General features: G+C 45.1%; 1 protein-coding gene across 2 annotated transcripts in view; it reads right to left on the bottom strand.

The window, feature by feature from the left end:
• Positions 1 to 18,125, bottom strand: part of Rapgef5 (Rap guanine nucleotide exchange factor 5) — a 235,315-nt gene extending 217,190 nt beyond the window's left edge. For both annotated transcript variants that reach the window (XM_028880927.2, XM_037210915.1), the window contains exon 1: positions 17,757 to 18,125. In XM_028880927.2, the coding sequence (XP_028736760.1) occupies positions 17,757 to 18,101 (345 nt within the window). In that variant the 5' untranslated portion in view covers positions 18,102 to 18,125. The remainder of the gene's footprint in view (positions 1 to 17,756) is intronic.
• Between the last annotated feature and the right edge of the window lie 9,721 nt (positions 18,126 to 27,846).

Below are 27,846 nucleotides of genomic sequence, written 5' to 3'. Positions count from 1 at the left end.
CGGCACCATGAACGCGGCTTTGGCCAATGAAATATGAACCAAAGGTACTTTGGGTAGAGGCTATAATAAAAGCCATGTGCAATTCTCTATTCTCTTTCACATGTAAAAGTCTCTGCGGAAGATACAGGCATGGAAATGTCTTAAGAGAGAAGTCAAGACTGACTGGCACAGAGGACAGCTACCCTCAAGAGAACCCACACGTAAAGTGTTTTGTTAGAAACAAGAAGGAAATTTTACTGTGTTTACAGCAAAACCTTGTCCACCCTGATGGACACAGCAACACTCAGGAGCCAAACATGAATCTTAAGAAGAAAGGACAGTGGAAGAGGCCAAAGAAAGCGACTGTGTTGGACGGCAGTGGGACAAGGGACGGGTGCCAGATCAAAGGATGCCCAACCTGGAGTGAACAAAACAATGAACAAAATCAATCCCTTTTATTTTGTCTTATGTTTGGCTTTTATTCCCATAGCTAATTGCTCTGGGATAGAGAGAAACTTCTATGTTTATTACAGTCGTTAAGAAACAAAACTGGTTTTGAATTTTTACAACTTTACTTCTCACTAGAGCAATACTTTCTTGTGTGTATCCGGTACCTAGGGCGAAAGTCTATATAAGACAAGAAGGCTTAAGAACGTAATGTGAATGAGCAGCCAAGACATCTGAAGAGTCTCCATCCCCTAGTGTATACCAGAGACAGTTGTCCCTCAAGCCACTTAACAATCCCCTCCTTCCTCTTCAGGATGCTGTGTAAGTTTAAGGGCACAAGTAGCCTAAGAAAATTTAAAGAGAGACTCTGGGTTGAGTGGGTGCTTTTCTAATAATCACAACATGCAAAGGTGTCAGTCATTCGAATTCCTGAAAATGGCATCCAGCACCCTCACTCAGATGAAGGACAGCCCTAAGCAGGGCCAGGAGAACTGACGGCCTGTGCAAGGAGTGAAGAAATAGAGCACTGTGCAAGCAAGTAGCAATGGAGACAACAGGAAGCTGATTCAGAATAAGTGCCAGGACAGCGGCCTCCAGAAAAGCCTTTAGGGAAAAGCTGGGAAAACAGGGATGACAGAGCCAGGGAGGCAAGCCTGGAATGGGGTAGCCCATCCACCGGAAGTGAGAAGGGGATGAGTCTTCTAACTCCAGGGTAAAGCGAACTACAGATTCCTCAGGGCATCGCAAGAAGGGTGAGAAAGTCAACCAGGATCTCCACAGAAAGGACCTCTTTCCTAATTATGGAGGGGAGGAATTCTCACTCTCAGTTAGAGGTGAAAACGAGGCATCTTAGTGAAAACCGTCTTTACCCAAGGCTATGAACCTGGAAAGGGACCACTCCCTCCACTCACCCGATGTCCTCAACCAGACTGAGCAGGCTCTTCCACCCCTACCATCTGCATGGGAGCCCCTCTGCTCCTGCCTATGGCCCCTCTGCTCCAGCAGACATGACCACTTCTGGGACGATGTTATCTACAGGGACTCCACCCCCTTCCTGGCAGAACTGAGCCCCTCTCCAGTGCTACAGTGGCTTGTCTTCTCTGGGCAGCCAGCAAGCAAGCTCTGCTGGAGAAATGAAAAGAAAGAAGGAAAACAGGTAGACAACAGGGACCCTGTGCTGCAGGCTGGACACACTGAACAACATGCAGTGATATAGATATCTGTCTGTCTTGACTGCATGAAATCCTACCCCAGACTCCCTCATACATCCACAGTTTTTACAAATAAATACACAGAAATTCATAAAAAGAGAGAGAAATATGCCAGAGTTGATAGTGTTCATAGAGAAGTTTTGTTTTAGAAATTGCAGCAATAATCCAGGTACAGTGGTACTTGTCTGTAATCCAGGCACTTGGAAGATAGAAGCAGAACTACCAGGGGTCCAGTCTCAGCTACCTACTGAATTCTGGGCCAACTTGGGCTACATAAGACCTTTTTCTCAAAAGAAAAATCAAAACTGTAGCAACAGAGGCCAGACCTACGTACATACCTATAATCCAATCCTAGCATAAGAGGCTGAGAAGAGAGGGGTCATGAGTTGAAGGGTAGCCTGGACTACACAGTAAGACCTTGTCTTAAATAAAAGCAGTAAGCGATAGAAACAAGCAACAGGAAATTTGAGAATGAGCGCTTATTTTGTCTTTGAATGTTCCATTTACTAGGACCAGGCATACAGATGTTGCTATCCAGCTTTTACTTGTTCAATATTATTTATAAAAGCTGGGAATTAGTTTCAACTTGACATGAAATTTTAATATAAAAGAACTATAAACACACAAAATTGGTAATTGTGGTCCTGTCTTGTGGTGAGGCTGGTGAAGAAGATGATTTGGCAGAAAGCCAGAACCCAAAAAAATATTTTTCATCTCATCGACACACCCATCCCTGGAACCCATGGGCAAAGGAACCAAAGGTGTAATTACTCTATTCAACTGCCTGTTACCTTGTGAACGTAGTTTTGGCAGGCATTTCAGAACATGTTCAATACACGGCGACAAAATTCAGCAAGATCAAAGCCCCACAGGAAGGTTGCAGAGCTCCTGTGCATGGCCCGACAGTGCTGGGGTGTCTGGGAAAGAGACAAGGGCAGAAGAGGCTGCCAGCGAGAAGCGAACATCGCTCATCAGACAGTGTCCCCGGTCCCGAACCCCAGCCCTGTGAGAAACACAGGATGGCAAGTGGTCCACACTGCAGCACAGTACAGGTCTCCTGACAAAGGTTCAGAGACCTCTCACAGCCCTTCCTGGTGAAGCCCGGAGAGGCTGATTTAAAGAATGAGCCCCTTCCCCACACTCCCTCTAAACCTGCCTCACCTTTCATGGCCAGTGCCCGCCGTATTCATGAGCTTCTTCATGCTCTGGCCACACCTTCTCACTGTCACATTTCCCGTCAGCTGGGACCCATACAGGAGCTGAAACTCCTCTCAGAATGAAGCCCATCCAATGTATGTGAGCTAGGTTCAGACACTCACCAGAGCACGGTCGAGCCCACAAGGACTAGGATGAAGGCCCCAGAGAGACGTGGCTCTCCCAGACACCGAAATGAGTTGAAGTATTTAAGTGGGGACAGCCCCATACATGCTGCTGCCACAGATGGTCAGTCACCGCGGTAAGGAGAATCAGGAAGAAGAGATACTGACCCCTCTTTCTCTCTCACTGATCGAACCCACAAAGCCAGAGGCAAAGCAGGCCTGGTGAGAATCCACAGAGGGGTAGACAAGACAAGAGCTGAGTCCACGTACGGGCGGAAAGAGATCATCGCAGCCACCATGACCCTCCGTGACCCTGATGTTCATGGGGAGTTTTCACTGTTCCTGTTTCCTTGGGGCCCAGTTACAATGGAGGAACCAATGATGGGGTGTTTTAGTACTATTAATTCAGTAGTAGTCATCCTGGTGCAGACATGGAGTTGTAAACAAAAAGCTGGTGGGCTCCTGGCCTCAACCACATCCTCCTGGTGAAGGCTACCAGACTTTTGAGGCCTTCGAGACCATCTGTGTGAGTCATGTTGTCGTCATTGTTAAGCTCACACTTACTGATGGGCACAAGCTCTGCTCACAGATGCTGAGGCTGCCACACACAGAGCAGCTCAGAAACCCACAGTGACAAAATACCTGAGCAACTTAATGTAGGATGACCCACTGTAGCGCGAGGCTTCAGAGCCTTCATGGCGGGAAGGCAAGGCGGAGCGGAGTGGCTCGCACAGCAGTGGCCAGGAAGCAGGAGCAGAAGGCTACGCTGGCTAGCTGCCTCTTTCTTCTGATTTTGTTCTGTCTGCCCCAGCCTACTGGATGGTGTTGCCCACATTCAGGACAGATTCTACCCCTTGGTCAATCCTCTCTGAAAACCCTTTTACACCTTGACTGGCTTCCTTAGCACTTCTCAATCCATCAGACTCAGAAGGAACCACCCACCAGAGCCCCTGAGTGTGGTCCCATGAGCAGCGCCAAATCACCCAGAACTTGCCAACATGCACATTCTAGGGCTCCAGTCTACCAGCTGTTGAATCAAACCTCAGCTTTCTTACAACATTTTCACCACTATAACCACTGAGATCCCTTTCAGTTTTTCAAAGGCAGTCAGTGACCACAGAATCCCTCTGTCCTGTAATTCTGGGCAGCGATGGTGCTAATGCAACCAGAGAAGCAGCAGCTCACACTTACTGATGGGCACAAGCTCTGCTCACAGATGCTGAGGCTGCCACACACTGAGCAGCTCAGAAACCCACGGCCAAGTCTACAAATGAAATACCTGACTGCAGAGCACACGTAAACTAAGAATGCACACGAAAGCACTCTGTAACTAGAAAGTACTGCACACGCCACAGCAGAGTGAGCACCCAAGCACTGACAGAGTGATCGTGTGATTTAAGATAGCAAGGCAAGGTCAGTGGTGGTGCAAGCACTCAGGAGGCAGAGGCAGGGAGGCTGAGATAGTAAGGTGGCCTGGAATATGTTTAGGAGGCTTTTTCATAAATGGGTGATGTGCCAAGAACAGAGGGAAATATAAAAGTTTCACTAGGTACTCCTGAAATGTGGTAAGTGTGACATGGTGGAGGAAAGGAAACATTGATGCTGAACTGAAGCTGAGAAAAGCAACAAGTGTCTTCTCCCAATAAGAGATTGCTGAAGTGGGGAAGATGGATCCTCAGGTGACTACACTTGCTGTACAAGCTTAAGGACCTGAGTTCGAATCCCCAGCAGCCAGGTAAAAAGATAGGTATGGCCACGGCTACCTATAACCTCAGAGCTGCAGTGGGTGGAGACAAGAAGGAAAATCACCAGGGCTTCCTGGCCACCAACCTCGCTCCCAGTTCAGTCACAGACCCTGTCTCAAGGAACAAGGTAGAGTGATAGAGCAGGATACCTGATGCCCTCCTCTGGCCTCCATGGACACACAGGCATACATACCAGCTCACTTCTGTATGTGCCGTATGCACATTCACTCACACCCAAACACACTAAAGAAAGAGGAAAATGCCATCTGTAGGACCCCATTGGACAAAGAAAAGGACTGCCACCATGTCCTCTTCTGACATCTCTAGTAGAGTTTCATATGTGGCCAAAAAAACAGTCTTCTAGAAACAGATTTAGAGATGTGTTCCTTCATTTTCACTGGTTCATGCCTGTGCTGGTTGGGTTTTGTCAACCTGTACAAAAACCTAGACATACCTGGGGAGAGGGACTCTTAATTGAGAAAATGCTGCCATAGACTTGGCTTATAGACAAGTCTGTGGGGTGCTGTCTTAATTAGTGATTGATGTGGGAAGGCCCAGTCCATTGGGAGTAATGCCACCTCTGGGCAGGTCATTCTTGGATGCTTAGGAAAGCAGGCTGAGCAATCCATGAGGAGCAACCCTCTAAGCAGTACCCCCCCATGGCTTTTGCTTCAGTACCAGCCTCCAGGTTCCTGCCCTGCTTAAGTTCCTGCTCTGACTTTCCTCAGTGATGGACTGTTACCTGGAAATGTAAGATGAAATAAATCCTTTCCTCCCCAAGTTGCTTCTGGTCATAGGATTTTATGAAGGCATTAGAAACCCTAACTAGCCCCAGGATTGAAGGGGTCATGGAGAGAACTTGAGGTTTTGTACCATGTAGCAGGGTCAGAATCCCTGAAGAGAGCTCTAGAGATGGTTTTTTGGGAAGGTGCAGCCCAACTGCAGCAGAGACCCAGCGTTTTGGAGATGTCACCAAGGGTGGCAATAGCTGTGGAGTGGAACTGGCCTAAGTCTATGGGACAAGCTATGTGTGCTGTGGTCAGGGCCAGAAGTAGAGTCGCCAAAGACCTTTAGAGCCCAGAGAATCATGAGTGGGTCCCAGAAATCTGACACTGAGCTTTATACTATTGAGGTTTGGGGTTTGCTTTGATTCAATTATGACTATGCCCTGGTTATTCCCTCTTGGAATTGGAAAGTATTTAATTTATTTTTAATTTTATGGGAGCCCACTGTTAAGATATTTTGGATATTTTAGAATGACTTTGAACTTTTAAAGAAATATCAGAGTGTTGAAAGAGACTATGGACTTTTAAGTATTGAAATTTTTATTCTGTAGACTTTAAAAGTTACACTATATTTATATTGTGATATTAATATGAGATCTTGAGTATGAACAAGAAAGGAAAGGTTAGACTTTAATAACTGATGTGTTTATATATCAAGTTGACAAGGGGTCGACTGTTGGATGGTTTTTGACATAAACCTAGACATATCTGGAAGAGGAAATATTAATGGAGAAAGTGCCTCCATAAGATTGGCCTGTAGACGAGTCTATAGTACATTTTCTTGATTGACAATTGATGTGGGAGAGTCCAGCTCACTATGGGCAAGGCCAACCCTGCCCAGGTGGGCGTAGGTTGTCCAGAAAAATAATAATAATAAACAGGCTGAGCAAGCCACAAGGAACAAGCCAGTAAGCAGTAATCCCCCACGGCTTCTGCTACAGTTCCTGACTTCCTTCAGTGATCGAATGTGACCTGAGAGCTCCCCAAGTTGCTTTTGTTCGTGGTCTTTTATCACAATATAAACCCTAAGACAGTGACTTAATCAGATTCCTTTCACTTTCAATTGTTCCCTGTGATGGTGTTTATCTTCCCTTCCTATACAAGAAATGAGGTGCATATTAGACACTCCTCTTCCCATTTGTCTAAAGTGTGCCCAAAGAGCTCTGCAGGTGGAGTTGGTGTCTTAATGTAGAAAGATTTCTGTCTCAACTTCAGTCAGAAAAGGAGCAAAATATAAAAATGAGCTCCCTCCCTATCGTTAATTGCCCTATAGAACATAGGTATGCCTCAAACAGAAACTCAGGTCGTTTGACCTAATCTAGGTCACGTGGCCAATAAGTGATCAACTCACAGAAATGTGTTCCTGCTATACCACAGCCAAACTGTATTTTGATAGATGAACTTCTCTGAGTTTCTAAAAGTCACATCTTCATCAATGTTTACACTTCTGTACGTAACCCCATACCTATACATAAGTCCATAGCACAATACAAGGAGCAGACTACTGGTAGCATTTGTTCATTAGTGACAACATCTAGAGCTAAGTGACAGGCCATTCACTTCCTTCAAAGGCAGCAAGAGAGCAGAACACACTTACAATCAGCACAGAAGCCGTATCTGTTGGGCAACCGCAAGTATTTGCACGATACCTCATAACAGCTTCAGGTAAATGATTTGACAAGGTCGTGTTCAACTGAACAATGAAACCACCAATAGGGCTGGAGTTGAAGTTGCTAAACCAGTTAGGAAAGAGTAGAGCCAGAAAACTGCCAGGATGCAAAAAGGCTGTTCTTGGGACCTTTTAACTCTACTTAAGGGCTGGTGTGCTCGCTGGAAATCCTGAATCGTGTTTTCTCTACAGACATTGGCGACAGAGCACAATGAAAAACATGTTACAAGCAAGAAGCCAGCATCCCATAAACAGAACAGACAAACACAGGAAGGATCCCAAGTCACTTCAGGAAAGACCTTCCGACGTAACCACACAAATTACAGGGACCAGCATGAGGGCAAGTCTAAATCTCTGTCATTTTTGTATTAATGAATCAGTTTTAAGAAGCTTGGAGGGGAGAGATTAATGTTTAAATTATACTTAAGTTATTAAAAAAAACTATGAGGAAGCCAATAATAATTTAGGTTTATATCCGCACACATACGTATACATACACATTTATAATTCCCCTCATTAAAATTTTATTTTGTTTACCTTTAACTTGAATGCTATTGCTAGTTGTTAAATAAGAAAATTTCAATTTGTTCCCCCTTTGAAGTGTAAATCATCACCTAAGCAATATCAGTATTCAGTGCCCTTAAGAATTGTAAATGGAGATGCTGGAGAGATGGCCCAGCATTTAGGTACACTGGCTGCTCTTCCAAAGGACCCAAGTTCAATTCTCAGCACCCACACGGCAGCTCACAAATGTCTGTAACTCCAGCTCCAGGGGTTTTGATACCCTCACACAGACAGACATACATGCAGGCAAAACACCAATATACAAAATATGAATAAATCATTTTTAAAAAAGAATTGTTAATGGTGTCTTTATATACATATATATATTTCATACTTATACAAATGTGGATTTAGTTCCATACAGTACTTTGATGCAGTGACATATTGATATTTTTATAAACCATGCAGTTTTTAAAAAATGAAAATATGGCTTATTACAGCTCCTTATTATATGATTTTATACCATGGAGAAACTTTCCTAATGACTGGAAGCAAAGCTGCTCCTTGAAATGGTCATGTTAATGACAAGCTGCAGTGTTAAAACAGAACACTGAGAGAGATTAACTAAGAAATGCATTATTTAGAAAGAGTGTACAGAAAGCCTGTAGGTTGTCTGCTTCCCGTGGAGCTAGACTTCCTGGGTGCAAATTTTGTCTCGTCTACTTTCTGCAAGATCGCAGGCAATTTACTTAGCTTCTCTCTGTACAATAAGACATTTTGTCCCAGGATGCCATTACTAGAATTGTTATTCTTCTTAAATTACTTCAAACAACTCTACTTTGTGAGATAGTAGAGGGAGACTTGATGACCTATGGCCATCAGCAGCAGCGCTTACGAGGGTTCCCTGAAGCTTTTGCTACAGAGGTGAATAATTTCCAATCAACAAACTGATAAAATACTTCCACACATAATAGAATATTTTAAAAAATATTTGTTCACACCTGAATGACATGGGTCAAATGTTTAAAAAAAGGGAAGATAACAGGCAAAGCAATTATAAAACCACGGCACTGTCAAGTTCAAGGAAAACTTTCAAGCCAGGGTGTAAATGGCCAAGGCTTCCAAACAACATGCAAATTTAGGTCTGCATGTGCATCTGAGTAGCCGGGCTCTCTATGTAGATGAGGATGACCTTGAACTTCTAATCCCACCTTATCCCCCAGCAGAGCTCTTCTGATTTCCAAAGCCCCAGGATTCATCTTCCCTGAAAAGGGGCTTTCACTAGATAATCATACCACATTAAAAAGTAAACATGGCAAAATTTAATTTCCTTAAACCATATTCCTATATCCTCAACTATCTTAATTTTAAATGGTTCACTGACTTCTGATTTCCTAATGTCCATACTTCTGATCTTCTAATCTGTATTTTCTTGCCTCTGTCTTCTTATTTTTGAAGAGACATGAGTCTTGCCATATTAGCTAGACTACCTCCAGCTCCAGTTCCTGCATTTAAACAATTCATTCTCCAGCTTCCCCCACACCAGCAGTTGGGGACTACAGGTATGTGTCATACATCTTCAAGTTTCTTAAGTCTCAAGATTGTTATTATTAACATAAATTCTGGGTTACAAGAAATTCATTTTCTCTCTTCTTTGAATTTTTATATAGGCTAAAAGAGAATCTTGCTTACTTTCTAAATCTCTACATGGATAATGTGCACAAAGCTCAGAACAGAATTGCTTCTGGAATGTGTCTCTCCAGACCTTCACCTTCTAGTGCCACAGCTATTATGATGATGAGGTGACTGACAGTTCAAAGCACAGAATTCAGTACCCAGTCCTGGGAGCCACCTCTGAGGACATTAGGAAGAAAACGACCAATACTTCACACTAAGACTTGAAATGTTTCATGCAGCTACCATCTAATGTGCCTCATGTTATAGTTTCCAAGTCTTGACTTTTTGACAACAGAGAAAGGCCACATTGGAATCAGAGTCACAGGCTCCATTCTGCCTCTGCTGTTCCTGAATGGGTAGTCACTGGAAAGTCTATAATTTTCTAATAGGTGAGTGAGCATGTCTCATCTCTTCAAATGACTACTGAAGTTACAATCCACAGCAGCACCTGTGTGCTTTACCTTTGTATACTCATTTATGAATGATTTATCATCATAATATTGGCCATGCATGCACACATGAAAAGCCAAGTTATCAACTTTGACTATTCAGATACAATTTTACAACTTCTTACAAAAAGCTTCCAGATCTCACGTCATAATGGCATTACCAGTATTCATAATGAGAGCTGTTATTCAATATTGAATCAAAATAATTTTTTAAATCACAAATACTCCAAGACTTCACCAGTGATTTAGTTCCTCTCTTCCCATCTATTTATAGCTACACAAGTTACCATTTACTGCCAACTCAAGAGACAAGGCAAGTGTGAAATTCTGTTATGCTACCAAGACTTAGACATCACCTAAAATAGTCACTTTATGTTAGAGTATCACATTTTTTTAAAACATGCAATTTGACATTGCACACAAAAGTAAAAATTTTTGTGCCTACATTTCCATTAATACGTTTATATGAGCTAATTTGCCCAGAATAAGCATCCAGTCAGGGAATGGGGAAAAAGTCTCAACTCCAGTGTTTCTAGTGTTTCATCTACACTGTATCTGCACCCAGAATCCTGGAATGTTGTGTCTTCTTACCAAGGAAGGGCTGGAGGTACCAGCACTTCAGGGCATAGCTCCTACAAGAAGGATGGTGGAACTTTCACACTGTCTCAGTTACTTTTCTGTTGCTGTGATAAAAACCACATGGCCAAGGCAACTTATGAAAGAAAGCAATTAATTGAGCTTACAGTTTCAGAGCGTTAGAGTCCATGATGGCAGAGCAAAGACATGGTGGCAGGAACAGCTGAGAGCTCACACCTTGATCCATAAGCACGAGACAGATAGAGTACACAGGGAACCTCAAAGCCCACCCCCTGTAATACACCTCTTCCAACAAGGCCACAACCGTTCCTTCCCAAATGGTTCCACCAAACGGGCAGCAAGTATTCAAACATATGTTTGTCTGGGACTTCACAAATACCCTTCTCTTTCCACAACCAAAGTCTATGGCAAGGGTTGGGGAATAAGAAAGACAAAAAAAGAAAGTAAATGGAGTATTAACTTGCTATTGCATTCTTTTGTTAAAATTTGATGAAATTAAAATAGGATAAATGAATCTACAGTTTCCTTTTTTCCCAAATAAGTACTTCGGGGAATGACAACTATAGAGGATTTTATTGTGGTAGTGGTGGTTCTTGTTTTTAATGTTTCTGAGACAGGGACTCTCTGTAGCTCAAGCTAACCTGGAACTCTGTAGCCTGAGCAAGACTGCAGTCTTCCTGACCCAGTGTTCCAAGTGCTAGGATTATAGATGTGAACCACATGCCCAGCTGTTACTACAGAGTCTTAGAGTTGGTCCTTTGTTTCCTTGCGGCTCACATCTGCAAATTCACCAACCATAAATCAAAAATATTTGGGGGGTGGGAGGACCCACACATACAAACTTTTTTAATCCTTGTCACGAGTTCCTAAACAATACAACAAAAGAACTATTGACACAACATCAGCATCACACTAGATATCATACACAATCTAGATGATTTCAAGTTACGTGTGTAGGTTATATGCAAGTACTGTTCCATTTTATATAAGGGATGTGAACATCAGCAACTTGGTAACTATGGGAAGTTTTAGAACTCCATCCCTTGGATGATGGGGACTAACTGTACTTCATCTGAAGTCATGGTTAATAAGAGTTTTTAAATACTAGGTTCAAGTTAGCAGTTTGTCAGCAAGGAAATGCAAGGATGTCATGATTCTCAAATAAGTTCATCACATGTTCTTCTTATCTGCTCTGACTCACCTTGCCTGCAATGCACTTGCCTCCATTAATGGTTTGGTTCTCTTATAGGCTACCATGAACAGACCAAGTCAGCGGGCCAGTGCATGAGGCTTCTGGATGACCTTTATTATCAAGGTGAGCCTGGTGATTGCTTGGGATATTCTGACTGCTATTTTTAATTTTGGCAAGTACTAGTTACCATTCACCCATACCCATAATGCTTCTCCCCAATCTCCCTGGACCATACCCAACTAGGACAGTGATAGCCTGTTTGTGCTAAAAGGGAAGAAAAGTTGGTCTGGCTTCACACCAATTTATGGGGCATTCTCAGAGTGGCAAGGTGCTATCAGCAAGTCCCATAAACTATAGCAACTTACTGTAAACAGTCTTCGGCCTCTCTGGATGAGAGAGCTAGACAATAAACTCAAAGCAAGGATTGTCCTGTGGGGACGGGCTGCCTGGATTCAAACTTCCCTCCCTCTTCCCACCTACACAATCTGAGGTTGTCAGCAAGCCACTTCTGTGTTTCATCTTCCAGATCTACAGAATGCACAGAGCTACATCTAACTCACAAAGCTTGCTGTAGGAACGGAATGAGGTTTCTGCCACTGTGTACATGATGCATGAGCTTCTAATTTTGATACAAGTACAGAGAACAAATCATATGCTCAGCTTATAAAGCACATATTTAAAACAAGTATTAAGTGGTCATACTGGGGAAATATGGAGCAGTGTGTATTTCCCAATCAGCAAAGACACGTTTCTGGCTGAAGTGGATATTGCATCATACCCACAGCACTCCAGCTTGAACAGAGAGAAAGGGTCACTTTGTTTCTCTTCAAGAGTGTATCAGCCCAGTGGGATTCCTCACACCTAAAATCTCAGCATTTGGGAGGCTCAAGGAGGAAGATGCCACATGTTCAAGGCTAGAGGACTGTGGCGAAGCTTCCACTGTGAAAGCCAAAGGCTGAGCATCACTAGAGGACTGTGGGAAGAGTCCATTATGAAAACCAAAGGCTGAGCATCACTAGAGGACTGTAGGAAGAGTCCATTGTGAAAGCCAAAGATGGGGGATCTGCTGTGGGATGGTCTGTATGTCAAATTGCTCTGATTGGTCAATAAATAAAACACTGATTGGCCAGTGGCCAGGCAGGAAGTAGGTGGGACAAGGAGAGAGGAGAATTCTGGGAAGCGGAAGGCTGAGGCAGAGAGACACTGCCAGCCACAGCCATGACCAGCAGCACGTGAAGACGCCGGTAAGCCACGAGCCACATGACAAGGTATAGATTTATGGAAATGGATTAATTTAAGCGATAAGAACAGTTAGCAAGAAGCCTGCCACGGCCATACAGTTTGTATGCAATATAAGTCTCTGTGTTTACTTGGTTGGGTCTGAGTGGCTGTGGGACTGGAGGGTGACAAAGATTTGTCCTGACTGTGGGCAAGGCAGGAAAACTCTAGCTACAGGGATCACTAGAGGAATTGCTGTCCTCTGTGAACAACTCAATCACCTGCCTACTGTAAATAAAGCACTTTAAGACAATGAAGACCATCTCACAGCCTTGTAGGAAATACCCCAATAGCAAAGACCAGAATAAGCCACTTCCAGCATCTGACAGAGTATAAAAATGGAGTGACAATCAATACCTATTCTACATTAGTCTTGGAAATAGCCTCATTAGAAATATTTTTAAAGAATTTAAAAAATTAAGGTGGAAGGCTAAGACCAGACACTAAAAGAAGCAAAACATAGGAAAAATGAACCATTCTTAATAATATTTTTTTAAAGATTAGTGCTCCTTGAACAGATGGTTAGCTTCATGTGTGAAGGAGAAAATGGACATGATACACCAGAAAGTAAAAAGTTTTCTGAGTACTGAGACCATGTGCAAAGTATGTAGGAGACAAGGACACAGTCAAAAAGAGAACTTGGCACAGCAGACTAAAATAGATGCATTAATTCTTAATGATACTTAAGAAAAGAACAACTCTGGTTACTGGTGAGGATTTAATGTTAGGACATTAAAGTATTACTTAGAAAAATGATAAATGGGGGAAAATGGGGTGTCCTCTTTTTCCCTATATAGCCTGAATGTCAGAAAACCCAAATAATTCATGATAGGAAGATCTTAATGGACAGTGTTCCAATTAATAAATGCAAGAGGAATGGTGGATTTAGACTGTCCATATGTTTGCATTTCCTAAGGAAGGTGGCTTCATCCATTGATGAGGCTAAAATCATTAGGTGAGTGGTAGCATGAAGGTCAGCTGATACCATCTGACCCCACTAGTCAATCCTCATTCCTCAAAAAGACATCCAGACATTATGACCGTCATGAAATGGCATGACAGACTTGGCACAGCACTACCCCAAAAGGGTACTTCCTTTTGAATTTAATCAAACTTCCATACAGAATTCCCTTGTTACAGGGACAGAAGAATAAGTTAACTGTCACCCAGAGAATCAGCGCAGAAAGTGGGACAGAGTCCTGAACTAATGATCTAACTTGTCTTGCAAATCAATACCATTACAAAAAAAGAAGAAAGGGGGGGGCTCTTATAAAATAAAATAGATTTAAAAGCCGAAGAACAAAAATCAGCGTGTGTCACCATTTAGTTCCTGATTCTAATACAATAAGAAAGGCATCTCAGGAGATCTTGAATATAGGAATTATACTAAGAAATGTCAGCATTCTTAGGAAGGAAAAAAGAGTCACAAGTTTTTTTTTGTTTGACTTATTTTGTTTTACACAGGGGCTCGGAAGTTCACTCTGCAGCCAAAGCTTGCAATTGTCCTGACAGATGAGTATTCTGGCTACCAGCAAGCACAAGCCACCATGCCGGCTCAGAGGAGGGTGGTGGTGGCTGTAATGTCCTCATCAGAGATGGGAGCTGCAACTTTTGTAAGATAACTTAGAGGTTTGCTTTAAATTATAACCCTCCTCCGTCACTCACAAAAAGAAGGAAAAAAACAAATGGAACAAGATTGGAAAAACTGTTACTAACTGCTGGTATTTGGGGGTTTATTATACAACTCTATTTAAATGCTTGATGAAATATGTGGGACTCCAGAGCACCTGTCTTGCCACTGATGTTTGAAAGGTGACCATAGTCTTCCCAAAAAGCGAAGCTTAGCTCTCGTTCTACCTGTCCCGAAAGATGAGCAGAATCTTCCAAGCCAATGCACAGTGAATTCAATACTGTTAGAAATGTCTGAATGGAGGAACCAAGGAACTGTGTTGTGTTAACCAAATGACGGGTTAATTTGTCCCAGAAAGAGATAGTCTGCAGTGTACCTGGGTTGAGTAACACAGTCCTCAGAAAGCTGAGGTGGGGTCTGATGGTCCAGATTTGTGGGGAACAGCACAGACAGCACAGACTCCTAAATCAGATCTTAGCATGACTCGAACTCTTCACCGACGACTGTGCAACGCTCGGAGCTGCTCTGTTCCTGGTGAACTTCTATTAACTGAGTCACTCACCTCCAATCCGGAGGCACGGCCTCACAGTTCTCAGGAGATTGTGAGCCTTGATGCCTTTACACTAACATCAATGTCCTAACCAAGGGGGCTACCCAGTTAACCTCGGATGTCCATCACCCACCAACCAGCCTGGATGTATTTTCTATTTGTCTCTTCCTCTCAAACCCCTTCTTCTTATGGACTGTTTATGTCTTCCATACACTTCTTACGTTGAAGTCCAAACCCTTACTGTGATGGAAATTTGGGGGGAAATGTGATGGAGACCGGCAGTATTTAGATTATATTTCGTTGTGAGGGCGGGGCCCTCATAATAAGATTGGTGGCCTTATATCAGGGTCCCCCCTTTAGTGGCCTTATAATATATCAGTGTCTTATAAGGTATCAGGGTCCTCCTTTGACCCTGCTGAAGAAAGGCCAGAGGAATGGGTAGAAGAAAATGGCCCCCTGCAAGGCAGAGCCCTGTACAGAAACAAAATCAGCCTGAACGCTGAGCTTGGATTTGCCAGCATTCAAAACTGTGAGAAAATAAACATCTCTGGAAGTCACCAGTCTGGGGCATTTTGTAACAGTGGCTTGAGCTGCCTGACACTGGAACACATGATTTCACTTTGTTTTTCCTTCTTTCAAACTCCTTCCTGGCCCTTTGGTGATGGTTCCAAAAATCACAACAGTAGTTGTCCTAGTTAGCGTTTTCCAACCTGACACAAGCGATCATCATCTGGGAAGAGGACTTTCCGTTAAGAAAATGTCTCCATCAGATGGCCTGAAGGCAAGTCTGTAGGGCATTTTCTTGATTTAGTGATCTATGTGGGAGGACTCTGCCCACTCTCACACCACTGGGCGGGCTGAGCAGGCCATGGAGCAAGCCAGGATGCCGCACTCCTCCATGGCCTCTCCATCAGTTCCTGCCTCCAGGATCCTGCCTCGAGTTCCTCCCTGACCTCCCTGTTGATGGGCTGTAAGCTATAAGAGGAAACAAAACCTTTCTCCCCAGAGTTGCTTTTGGTGATGGTGTTTTAACACACCAACAGAAAGCAAACTGAAACAGTGTCCTCCACAGCAGAAGGAAGGTAAAACTGTTGAAAAGGGTGAGTTTCCGACACTGAAAAACTTGACAGTCACTCTCCCAATTAAAGAGAGACATTCATTTAAGCTTGCAAAGAACTAATACAATGTACTATAGTCAAAAAAGACTTATTAAAATTCATGTTATTTAAAGGACCCACATGCTGAGTAGTTTGGAAAACACAGGTCATCCTGCACAGAGTCTGCACTTTAATGAGGCACAGAGTCATCATCCCAGGAACAGAGAAACTGGAGTCAGTGTAGATGGACACTGTAGACAGTTTTATGTAGAAATTTGGGCAATTTCTGTCACAGATTGCCCAGCTGCCCTCGTGTCTTCCATATTCTGTGTCATGCAAAAGCATCTGTCAAGGATAATAGGAACACAATTTGACCTATTTTCCCCTGGATTCTTGCGAAGTCTATAACTCTGGAGCTTGTGTTTATTTACCCACCATATCTTGAGGCCATACTTCCTGGCTTTCTTTGCAAGCATCCTTTATGCCACACAATCAAGATTACTGTGTGGGCAATTCTGAAACTTTAAAAATTTTTCTTATTGCACCAGGACCAGGGAATCCTAAGAACAACCCTTTAAGGTGGCCCAAAGAAGAAAATGCCTAGGAAAGGAGAAACTGAGCCTGGGAGAAGCAGAAGACGTGCCAATTCACATCCATTCCTATCCACATAAAGCCACAACAAAACAAATATTTTCCCCAACACTCAAGTTTCCAAAACAAACCAATGTCACAGGAGCACGAGTCTCCAACTACGATCTCCTTTCAAGGCAGATAGCTAAGACTTCTAGTTAAAACAAAACAAAACAAAACAAAACAAAAACATCTACATTGTTGCAACTTCTCAGTGAATGCTACATAATGGTCAACATTCTTTTTTTTTAATGAGTAGGATGTACTGAGGTAGGAAAGTCTGTGAGAGCCTATGGGTATCTTGAAGACCTATTGGTGCATCCTGAGTGGCTTACGGATCCCCAGAATGACAAGCAGGCCCTCCTTTTAACAGAGAAAACATGCCTGGCCTGCTCAGGTCGTGAGATGTATTTAGAACACAAGGAATGCTCCTTCACCAGGAAGTCATATCTGAACACACCATCAGGAAGTCGGTATTTGAGATTCCCGAGGGTCCTACACTCTCCCACTCCAGGGGGCGTCCCAGAGTACCGAGTGCTGTCGGCGCCAGAACTCGGGAGCTAGAAGCTCATCCAAGCTCTTCCAACTCGTAAGTCTCCCCCTCAGCAGTGGCGGCTGCCAGGGCAGTCCCGATGCCCAGACATTGCTATGAGCCTTCCAAAACAAGCATGCACGTCGCAGGCCACCTGCAAACGGGACCCGCTGGGGGCCTGAGACTTGCCGTTGGACGGGACTGGTTGGACTCAGTCACCGGACACCTGCAGCTTCCCCCTGAGAGGCAGCAAACAGCCCTTCTTCCGGTGATGCCCGGGTGCCCCTGGGTTCGGTCAGGTGCATCTGGGGAGAAGTGTGGCCGGCGCTGCCCGAGGGGCGCCCCCTAACCTCGTTATCCCAGGCCCTCTCCAGTGGAGTCCCGCCACCTCCCCAACTTCCAGAGCGTGGCGTCGCGGCCCCGCAGGGCGGCCGAGGGCTCCACGTGCGCGCCCGGGCCACTCACCCGGGCCCCGGCGGCGCTCCGCTTCCTCCGCAGTGTGAGCCCGCTCCGCAGCAGCGCAGGCAGGTCCCTCAGGCGCGGCCGCAGAGACGCGGCGGGCGGCTCGCGCTCGGGCTCCCGGGCGCTCGGGCTGCGGCGCAGGGGCCCGTCAGCCGGGGCGGCCGAGGCCAGCGCCGGGCTCTCGCACGGTGGCTGCATCTTGACAGAGCCCACGGCCATCCTGATGCCCTGACGGCGGCAGCGGCGCCGATGGTTGCTCTCCTCCGCGCTCGCCTCCGCGCCTTCGCCAGGCAGCGAGAGGGCGCGACTGCGGCTCGGGCGCGGGACGCGCTGCCAGCCGCTGCCCATTGGCGCGCGCCCGGCCCTGGAGCCTCGGCCCTGCGCACCGCCCCGGCCCCGCCCAGGTGCTCCCCGCCCCGCCCCACCGCTCACCTCTGGGCGGCCCGGACACTCCCACCGCCTGCGGAAGAGGCCCCGGTGCCGTGCCCTGTGCCTGCACAGGTGCGTCATTCCCAGACTCCTCCTCCCAGCCCCCATCCTCTTGAGACTAAAAAGTCCCTTTGCCCCCAGCCAGGACTGCCCTGGACTAAGACCCAGGAGGCTAAGAGGTCCTCCACCCTCCCGCGCTTTTTGCACAGCCTACCCCCACAGCAGACTCCTTATCCTAGACTATGCAAAATGCTTCCTGGGACAGCATTGCCCTTTCGGTGGTCCCGTGGGCACGCTCCTCGTGAAAGGGTGAGCGGAGAAAACTTGTTGGGTTTGATGGTGTTTATAGCAAAGTAGTGCAACTCTGGTGGCCCGAAGGTGAATCTCTGTTAACATGTTGGAACCTGACCTCCCTGGAAGCCTTCTGCTCTGCGTGTGATGAATAAATGTGCTTGGTAAACTGTAAAGGCTTAGTGCGGTGTGAATCACTGCTTATACAATTCCAGGAGGTAGGAACTGTGGAGCACTGAGTGGAAATCCATTCCAGGAAGGTCTTCAACCCTAAGGGGCAGTGGATCTGCAACAAGGTCTTTTACCCCCTCATCATTAGGACCCTGGGACCTGCTTTTTGTCTATGACTGGCAAGAGTTGGAAAAGCTGTTCCCATTTAAATTATTTAAAATGATAAGCAAGGATATGAAGTCAGGGTTACTATTGTGCCTCTCAGACAGTAGATGCTTGGCCAAGTGCACGGACATGTGGTCAGGTAGGGAGAGGGGGCGATCAGTGAACTCTGTCTTAAGGAAAGGGAAATTCAGCCAGGTGTAGATAAATACTGGGGGGAATCAGGTGACGCCCATACTCTTGCTAATTGCTGAGGGAACGTGAATTCTGAAAACTCCCCAGAAAAGCAACCTAAACCAGGAAGGAAGTCTGCACTGTGCCTTGAGGCTGAGTGGAGAAGACGCTGAACAGAAGGGAAAGGGAGCGCCCTTCGAGCAAGATCTGAAATTGTGATTAAAGAAAAACTCCCAGGTACTGTCACACAGAGCCTATTGGACGTGGAGAATGTGTCCTGTTAGAGGAGGGTAATAGCATAAGGAAGAAGTAGGAGGAAAAATAGAATTTACGTTTGTGACTTACCAGAGAGGCCTCAAATTTTGTCACCTTGGCCCATGTACGTTTACTGGGAAGGACTCGGTAATGAACTTTATAGTCTGCTATGGTTTCCAAAGGTCTATGACACAGATTCATCCAAGAATGAGTGTCCCACATCTCTATACCACATCAGACTCTCTTGATTTAAGTTACAACACCTAAGCTCGGGTGGTCACTTAGTCACTGCCTTGAGTTCTCAGACTCCCTGTGATATGCAGCTGAAGGCACCTGGGTCACCAAAGCCCTCCAGGACCCTTCTAACTAACATCCACTCTGACCTGTGGGTGCGTCTGCTGTGTCACCCCCAAGAATTAACGTTTGAATTATCTATGAACTCACTCGGCTACAAAAGATAACACGTGTACTGTCTCCTAGTTGACATTCTTGGTCTTCACACATGTTCATGCAGCTTTCCTTCCTTTGGCTTTTGGTTTGTTTGTTTAGTTGGTTGGTTTTGTTTTTTTTTTTTTTCTTTTCTTTTCTTTTTGAGGCAGAGCCTCATGTATCCCAGACTGGCCAGGAATACCCTATGCAGCTGTGGATAACTTTGAACTCTTGGCTCTCCTTTCTCTATCTTCCAAGTGCTAGGATCACAGACACACACCACAAAAGCCCAGGTTCACACAGTTTTCAACATAGTTTGAATTGTATGCCATGGATTCTATAGAATAGAACATGGCATGTATTTAAAGCACAACATCAATAAGGACCTTTGAGAAGTTGGTTTAGGTAAAATAATAAGTAATAAAAGCCATGTTCCCTAAGCATGAAAGTGAGCAGGTGGGAGTGGAGGAGATAGCTGGATTGCTAACGTGATTGCCTTGCAAACAGAGGACGAGAGCTAGAACCTAAGAACCTATGTAAAAAGGGGGGGGGGGGGTAGGGCATAGGCATATTGTCACCCTCTTTTGATGCCAGTGCTGGAGAGGTGGACAGGTAGGTCCCTGGTGATTGCTGGCCAGCCAGCCTTATCTAAAGAGGCAAGCTCCAGGCAAGTAAGAAACACTATATTAAAAAAAAAAAAAAAAAAAAAAAAGTTAATAATGGAAGGTACCTGAGGACTGACATCCAAGGTTGTCCTCTGACCTCCATGTGCATATACACACATGGATGTGCACTTACACACATGTGCATTTGCACACACACACACACACACACACACACACACACACACACGAGCTATCAGGAAGGGCAGGAATCTATAAATAGGGATTTAACTCAGTCAAACCCACCCTAGCGTCCCTGCTCCTGTCCCTTCCTCCTGAAACACCAGCCTTCTGTAAGGCTATGCCACAGCACTTGCTGCACTGAAAGGAATATTCTAGATCTGTGTTTTCCAGTCCTTTGAAACTTGTGGTTACTGAGCACTTGAAGTGTGGCAAGTGTGACCGAAGAACTAAATTTTAAACTTTATTTAATTTAAATTACATAAATTTAGATAGCAGCATATGGCTACTGGCTAGCCAATATGGTACCATCCTAGAAATCCCCATTTCTCTCACCCAGCTCATTTCATTTCTCATATCCAAATGCCACCATTTCAATGAGGCCTTTCGTGACCGTGTGATATATAACTGCAGCCCTTTCCCAGCCTTTCACAGAGCTTGTTGCAATCCCACAGTCGGCATAACCATTCTATATGTTATACTGGTTTAGTTTCTTGCTGCCTCTCTGAAACTAGAACTGTACCCTGTGGTGGTATTGTGTTCATCAAAATATTGTGTACTCTAATAAAAAATATCTGGGGTCAGAGAACAGACAGCCACTAGATACAAAGGCTAGAAAATGGTGGCACTCACACCTTTAATCCTAGCATCCCAGAGATAGAAATACCTCTGGATCTCTGTGAGTTCAAGGCCACATTGGAAATAGCCAAGCATGGTGACTCACGCCTTTAATCCCAGAAAGCCAGCCTTTAATCCCAGGGAGTGGTGGTAGAAAGCAGGGAGATATATAAGGCGTGAGGGTGAGAAACTAGAAGCATTTTGGCTGGTTAAGCATGTGGCTGGTTAAGCATTCAGGCTTTGGAGCAACACAGTTCAGCTGAGATTCATTCTGGATGAGGACAGAGAGGCTTCCAGTCTGAGGAGACAAAACCAGCTGAAGATCCAGTGAGGTGAGATAGCTGTGGCTTGCTCTGTCTCTCTGATCTACCAGCATGGACCCCAATAACTGGCCTCAGGTTTGATTTTATTAATAAGAACTTTTAAGATTCCTGCTACAGTACCCTGCAACAGTAGGGTTTTTTTCTTTCATTTGGCATGTTTAGCAATAGATGACATTCACTGGATAATTGAATGCCTCCATGTATGAGAACTCAGTTTTTCAAATAGAGCCTTCACCTGGCTTTTTATGTAAAAACCTGATTTTGTACTATTGAAAACTTAAAAACAGTGGGTCCTGCATATACAAACCCAACAACATTCAGACAAGACCACTGGCCAGCAGTTTATAACTTTTTCTAAAGGCGGAGGTACCAGAGCTGGCGATTTTTACCTTGGAAATGACGTCACCAACATGACACTTGTGGAAATGCCTGTAGTGAGAAGCCACAAATTAGACTGGCTTTTGGTAATGAGCAGAAATTAGAGATCTGGAAGGTGGCCCAGACGGTGAACTATCTGCACTGTAACAAGGGCTGAACTGTTGTAAGATGGGACAAAAATGACTGAGGTGGTGGATGGGACAGAAAGGGAAGAGGACACAAAATCACTTCCCATGGTGCAGCAGACCATGTTTTGTGAAGGTGACCATGGCAGTGTCTCCTGCTGCCCCAGGTCTACAGTGGGACCTTGGCACTCTCCCTTGAAGACAGGGGTCTATTTCTCTCCTTCCTTCCATTGGAACAGGCTTGGGAATGCATTGGCCCATTGAGTTCACAGGGATGATTTCATGAGTTCTGTAAATAGCCCTTACCGGCCTGGCAGCTTCCACTTCCTGCTGTCTCAGAACACTTGTTCTTAGAATGTGCCCACTCAGAAGCCAACGGCCTTGCTGTGAGGAGCCCAAGGGATGTAGAAAAACACTATGTGGAAGAGTTCCGGCAGCTGAATTCCCATTAGATAGCATTATTAGTTGTTGACCATTCACAAGCCATTTAGGATGTCCAGCCCAGGCTAGTCCAGCACTTGAGGGCAACCAAACTTGAGAGACCTGAGTAAGAACTACCCAGCCGAGCACCATCAACCACTGAATGATGAGGTAAAAGAATACATTGTATTAAGCCCTAAGTTTAGAAGTATTTATTTCATAACTATAGATGATCAAACACATGGGCAAAACAGTGTATGATTAAAATGAGGAAATTTCTTTGCTGAGAAGGAGGTACCTGCATAAAGAAACTGTAGAAATGTCTTGCCTGGTGTGGTGGCACATGTCTGTAATGCCAGCCAATTAGGCAGAAGGATTATAATTTCAAAGACAGCCTGAGCTATATAGTAACACTCTGTCTCAAAAATTCAAAGGCTAGGGACACAGTTCAGTGACCCAGTGTTTACCCTGTGTGTGCAAAGCCCTTGGTTCAATCACTACACCAAGAGAAAAATATTCTTGAAATTGGCCAAAAAGAAAGAAAAGATAGATTTTTCATATATATACATACACACACACACACACACACACACACACACACACACACACACACACTGAAAGGGTCTTGTCTAATCAAACAGAAATTTAATGGCACCATAGTTGGAGAAGTCACCAAGCCTGGGCAAATGGGTTTTGTGGGCTTTGTTTACACAGCAGTTACATCAGCTGAGTTAGAGGCACCTGAGTAAAATGCAGCCGATGAGAGGACTACATGGAGAGACTTATGAAAACAGACTAGAGATGTGTGTTTGAGTTCAAAAGTACGATGGAAGTGTGTGTCAGTGTTCAAAAGCATGATGACTGGGTAGGGGTGGACAGGAGTTTGTAGAGAACATTCCACAGATGACTTTGCATCCCTGGTTGTGTGGAATTCAGGACAGTGATTCTCCTGGCTTTTCCTCATTTGATTATATGGTCCTGTGGGATTACCACAAATACCAGGACATCGTTGATACATGGGTTTCCTTTGTATTCCTCGTATCCACTGTTCCCTGTCCACCTGCTTGTCTTTGGGCACAATGCCAGTCAGGCTCAGGACACCTTTCACATCACAGCTACCAGGACTTTGAAATGTCTTCTTTGTAGTGCAATCCTTCTTACATAGCCAGTTTTGACATTCGCCTCACTGAAATATTTTATATTGTTTTATCAGTTTTCAAAAATAAACATGCATAATTTCTCTTTTCACTCCACTCGGCCAACATCCCAGCCTGTAATGACCAAAATAGACAAATCTGAGCCTGGCCTTTCTGAGGATCAAAGCTGAGTAGGTAGGTGATCAGGAGACAGATTACTTCACACAAAACTCATTTCCCAGACTGCCTTACTGAGAATGCCAGAGAGAACCATGTGTGTACTAGATACTCATGCTATTTTTGTGGGTTTTTATGAGATGAATATGCAATTGAGAGCAATGTAGCAAAATAACGAAACATGTTTCAGATCTAAAATGTTAGGCTTACTTTATTTTAGTTTTCAAGAGTCACAAATAGAACTATCTGCCCTCACACCGCTCATGACAAACCTGTGTGGTACAGTGCTGTTATTTTTGAAGTGTATATCACGCACTATGCCTCATGCAAATATTCCCCTAAGGGGTAATAACATTTCCATGTCCTATTTGCATCAGTAGCTCCAGTCAAAGAGAGTGCCTGAATGGGATAGGTGCCAGGATGGATGTTCATCCACATAAGTTCATCTTCTATTGTTGTACTGATAGCCTTGAAACAAAATCTCTTTGTGCTTTTCCATACACTGTGTATGACTGTCACCCTGGAAACTTTTTAAGTTAGATGTTCAAAGTCATCAGGCCCTCTTACATATGTAGGCATTTTTGCAACAACAGATAATAAAGGAATGAACATCTTGCATGATCAAATGCCCAGGATGACAAGACAGTAATGAAAGAATTAATGTAACCACTAGACAGCAACCAACCCAGGCCAGTCCTGTCCCTACTCTCTCCTCTCTGCTTAAGGAAATGTATGCATCCTTCCACACTCCAAAGGGCACTTCCTCTTGAAAGCCTTCTCTATTGTTCCCATTTGGGACTCATCCTTCCTCCAGAAAACATTGATATTTACCTACACTGCTGCCCTAAGTGAAGGAAGGCAATACAGAGGTCTTGGCAGATGCAGATTCTCTAAGGTTGTGAGAAAATACATCACCCCAAGGGTGATGGGAGGCTATAAATGGACTCCAGATGGTGGCATGTTCAGATCAGCAGGGAAGGGGAAGATGATTTTAGCATCAGTATATAAAGTGCCTTAGCATAGGGAGATGCTAAACACTGGAAAGCCAGTGAATTAGGCTGCAAGATCCCAGGCATGAAGTGTTAAAAGACTAATCCCTAAGATCGAGTCAACAGAAGTGGTTCCTGTGCTTCTCGTGTATTTGTGTTGGTATGTTCTGTGTGCACTTTCTGTGAGGTAATGTTTGTAAAGCTGCAAACGTCAGAGCGCTGCACATGTGGCCCTGTCTTTCTGCTAAGAGGGAAAAGGAAGAGGCAAAAGGCATCCGGAAATGGGAAAGGAGACAGGAAGTCCAACGTCAGGCCACACAGACATTAAAGACCTTTTTATTTTGTATTATTTTTGTTTATTTGTTTGTTAGAGTCCCTCTCTTTCTCCCTGTCTCTCTGTCTCTCTTTGTCTTTCTCATTCTCTTTCTCTTCCTTTGTGTGTGTGTGGGGGGAGGGGAATGGCCTTGAACTCACTATGCGGTCCAGGCTAGCCTCAAGCTTGGCATCAATCCTCCTGCCTTAACTTCCCAAATATTAGGACTACAGATATGTGCCACTGTGCCTTGTTCCCCAATTTAATTATACAGCAGTCTAAGCTGGGCATGGTGTGGTACATCTGTAATCCCAGTACTCAGGAGGCTGAGGCAGGAGGATCATGAGTTTCAGGCTAGCCTGAGCTGTATAGTGAAAGCTTGTCTTAATAAAACCAAAGAAGGATTGAGAGCATGGCTCAGTGGTTTATCATTTACCTACGGTATGTGCAAAGCCCAGGACTTATTGCCAGCACCAGTAGGGGGGGGCGGGTCGAAGCTAGTGGTGAAATGCAGTAGTTCCATTTCTTCTCCATTCCCATTTTCCACAGTTTCAGTTACTAGCAATTACATGGTCTGAAAAGATGAAATGGCAAATTCCAGAATAAGCAGTTTTGAAATGTCAAATTATACACCAAGCACCCTGATGAAATCTCATGCTGTCCTGCTGCATTTCCATTCTAGCTGCGTCTCCCTGCAGGATACACTGCTGGTCTACTGATGTCACTGAGTGGACACCCAACACCTCTTACGGTTTGCGTAGGAAGTGTTCCCATCTAAAGGGCCTTGGTGAAATCTTGCTCCTGCTAGCAACGGTATGGAGAGGTGGCAAGTCTGTGAGGGCAGTAACTTCATCCACTGTCTGTCTGTCTGTCTGTCTGTCTGTCTCCCTCCTTCCCACACCCCTCTCTGGTTTCTGCCACCATTATGCCAGCCTCCTCAGCCTTTTGAGATTCTCCTCACCGTGGTATCTGTCTCACCACAACCAGAAACAATGGAACCAGGTAGCTGTCAACCAAAATCCTGTCACTGTGAGTCAAAACGATCCCTTCCTCCTTTAAGCTGATTTATTCAGGTATCTCATCACCATGATGAAAAGCGACCAACCCAGGTGGAATGCTCAGCTACCAAATGAACTGTCGCTGCACCACAGAGCTTGTGCTCAAGTAACCCTTACTTTACTTGACACTTTGGACTGTTCTATGTTGCTATCACTCTCTTCCTGTGCCTACTCTGTTGAGTTTCTCATAGGAAGAAAATTGTCATAATCATAGGGTTCATGATAACCATAGTTTCAGTTATCCACTGGGGATCCAGGAACATGATCCCCATAGATAAGTGGGCACCGCTGGGTGCATCTTCCTGCTCCTTAATGCTAAGCATCTGTGAAAACTGACCAAAGCCAGGCACAGAATAAGCCCCAAGCAAACCTATCTCAGAGGATATTAGAATTTTATATGAGGTCAATTGACTTGTGAAGATCCGGATAAAAAGATATACATTTGGGCCAGAGAACATTGGGAACAGCTGTCTTCAAGCTCTTTAGCTGGGAGAGATGGCAGCACCCAAGGGGGTGGTTTTCAGATATTATGAATAGGATGAAGGGTAATTAAAGTCGCCCTATACAGAGTTAAGACCGGCGGACACTACAGGATAAAAGCTTTGTCTCAACATGGAAAAGTCTTTTGTGTCCATTAAAGTGCTACTGAAACCAAGAATGGCGGCTGTCCGTGTCAAATGGGGAGATTAGAGTGGGCTCAGAAGGATTGTGTTTCATCAGCTGGGGGATTGAACTAGCTGACCTGTAATTTCACTAACCTTGGTGCACAGGAAGGGTCAGGAGTCTCAGTGTGGTCTGGGCACACTACCGTGGTTCAGGACACTTTGAAGGGCTCTGAGTGGGTCTTTAAAAAATAGCATTATGCTGACAATATAGCTCAGGGGGTAAAGATGCTTGCTTCTAAACCTGATGATCTGAATGTGACCCAGGAACCTACTTGATGGAGAGAGAACCAACCCCAAGCTGTCCTCTGACCTCCATTCATAAACTATGACAAGAGCACAACTCCCCAGTAAGAAGGAAGGAAGGAGGGAAGGAGGGAGGGAGGGAAGGAGGGAGGAAGGGAGGGAAGGAAGGAGGGAAGGAGGGAAGGAGGGAAGGAGGAAAGGGGGGAAGGAGGGAGGAAAGGAGGGAGGAAGGAAAGGAGGGAGGGAGGGAGGGAAGGAGGGAGGGAGGGAAGGAAGGAGGGAATGAGGGAGGGAAGGAAGGAGGGAGGGAGGGAGGGAGGGAAGGAAGGAGGGAAGGAGGGAGGGAAGGAAGGAGGGAGGGAGGGAGGGAAGGAAGAAAGGAGGGAGGGAGGAAGGAAGGAAGGAAGAAAGGAGGGAGGGAGGAAGGGAGGAAGGAGGGAGGGAGGGAGGGAAGGAAGAAAGGAGGGAAGGAGGGAGGGAGGGAGGAGGGAGGGAGGGAGGGAGGGAAGGAGGGAAGGAGGGAGGGAGGAAGGGAGGGAAGGAAGAAAGGAGGGAGGGAGGAAGGGAGGAAGGAGGGAGGGAGGGAGGGAAGGAGGGAGGGAGGGAAGGAGGGAGGGAGGGAGGGAGGGAAGGAGGGAGGGAGGAAGAGAGGAAGGAGGGAAGGAGGGAAGGAGGGAAGGAAGGAGGGAAGGAGGGAAGGAGGGAGGGAAGGAGAAAAGCAACGACCAATCCCTTTTTTCTTTTATCCTTTTCCCTTCTGCAATGCTAGAGGACAAACCCGGGGACTTACACAACCCAGGACAATGCTCTGCGCTACACTGCCAGCTCTCAACCGGTTCCTGTTATACCAAAAGGTCACCTGCCCCTTTGCTCTCCTTTTCTCCTGAGTACAGGA

Source organism: Peromyscus leucopus, chromosome 14 (assembly GCF_004664715.2).
Source record: "Peromyscus leucopus breed LL Stock chromosome 14, UCI_PerLeu_2.1, whole genome shotgun sequence".
Taxonomy (NCBI): Eukaryota; Metazoa; Chordata; class Mammalia; order Rodentia; family Cricetidae; genus Peromyscus; species Peromyscus leucopus.
This window is presented reverse-complemented; position numbering and strand designations above follow the sequence as displayed.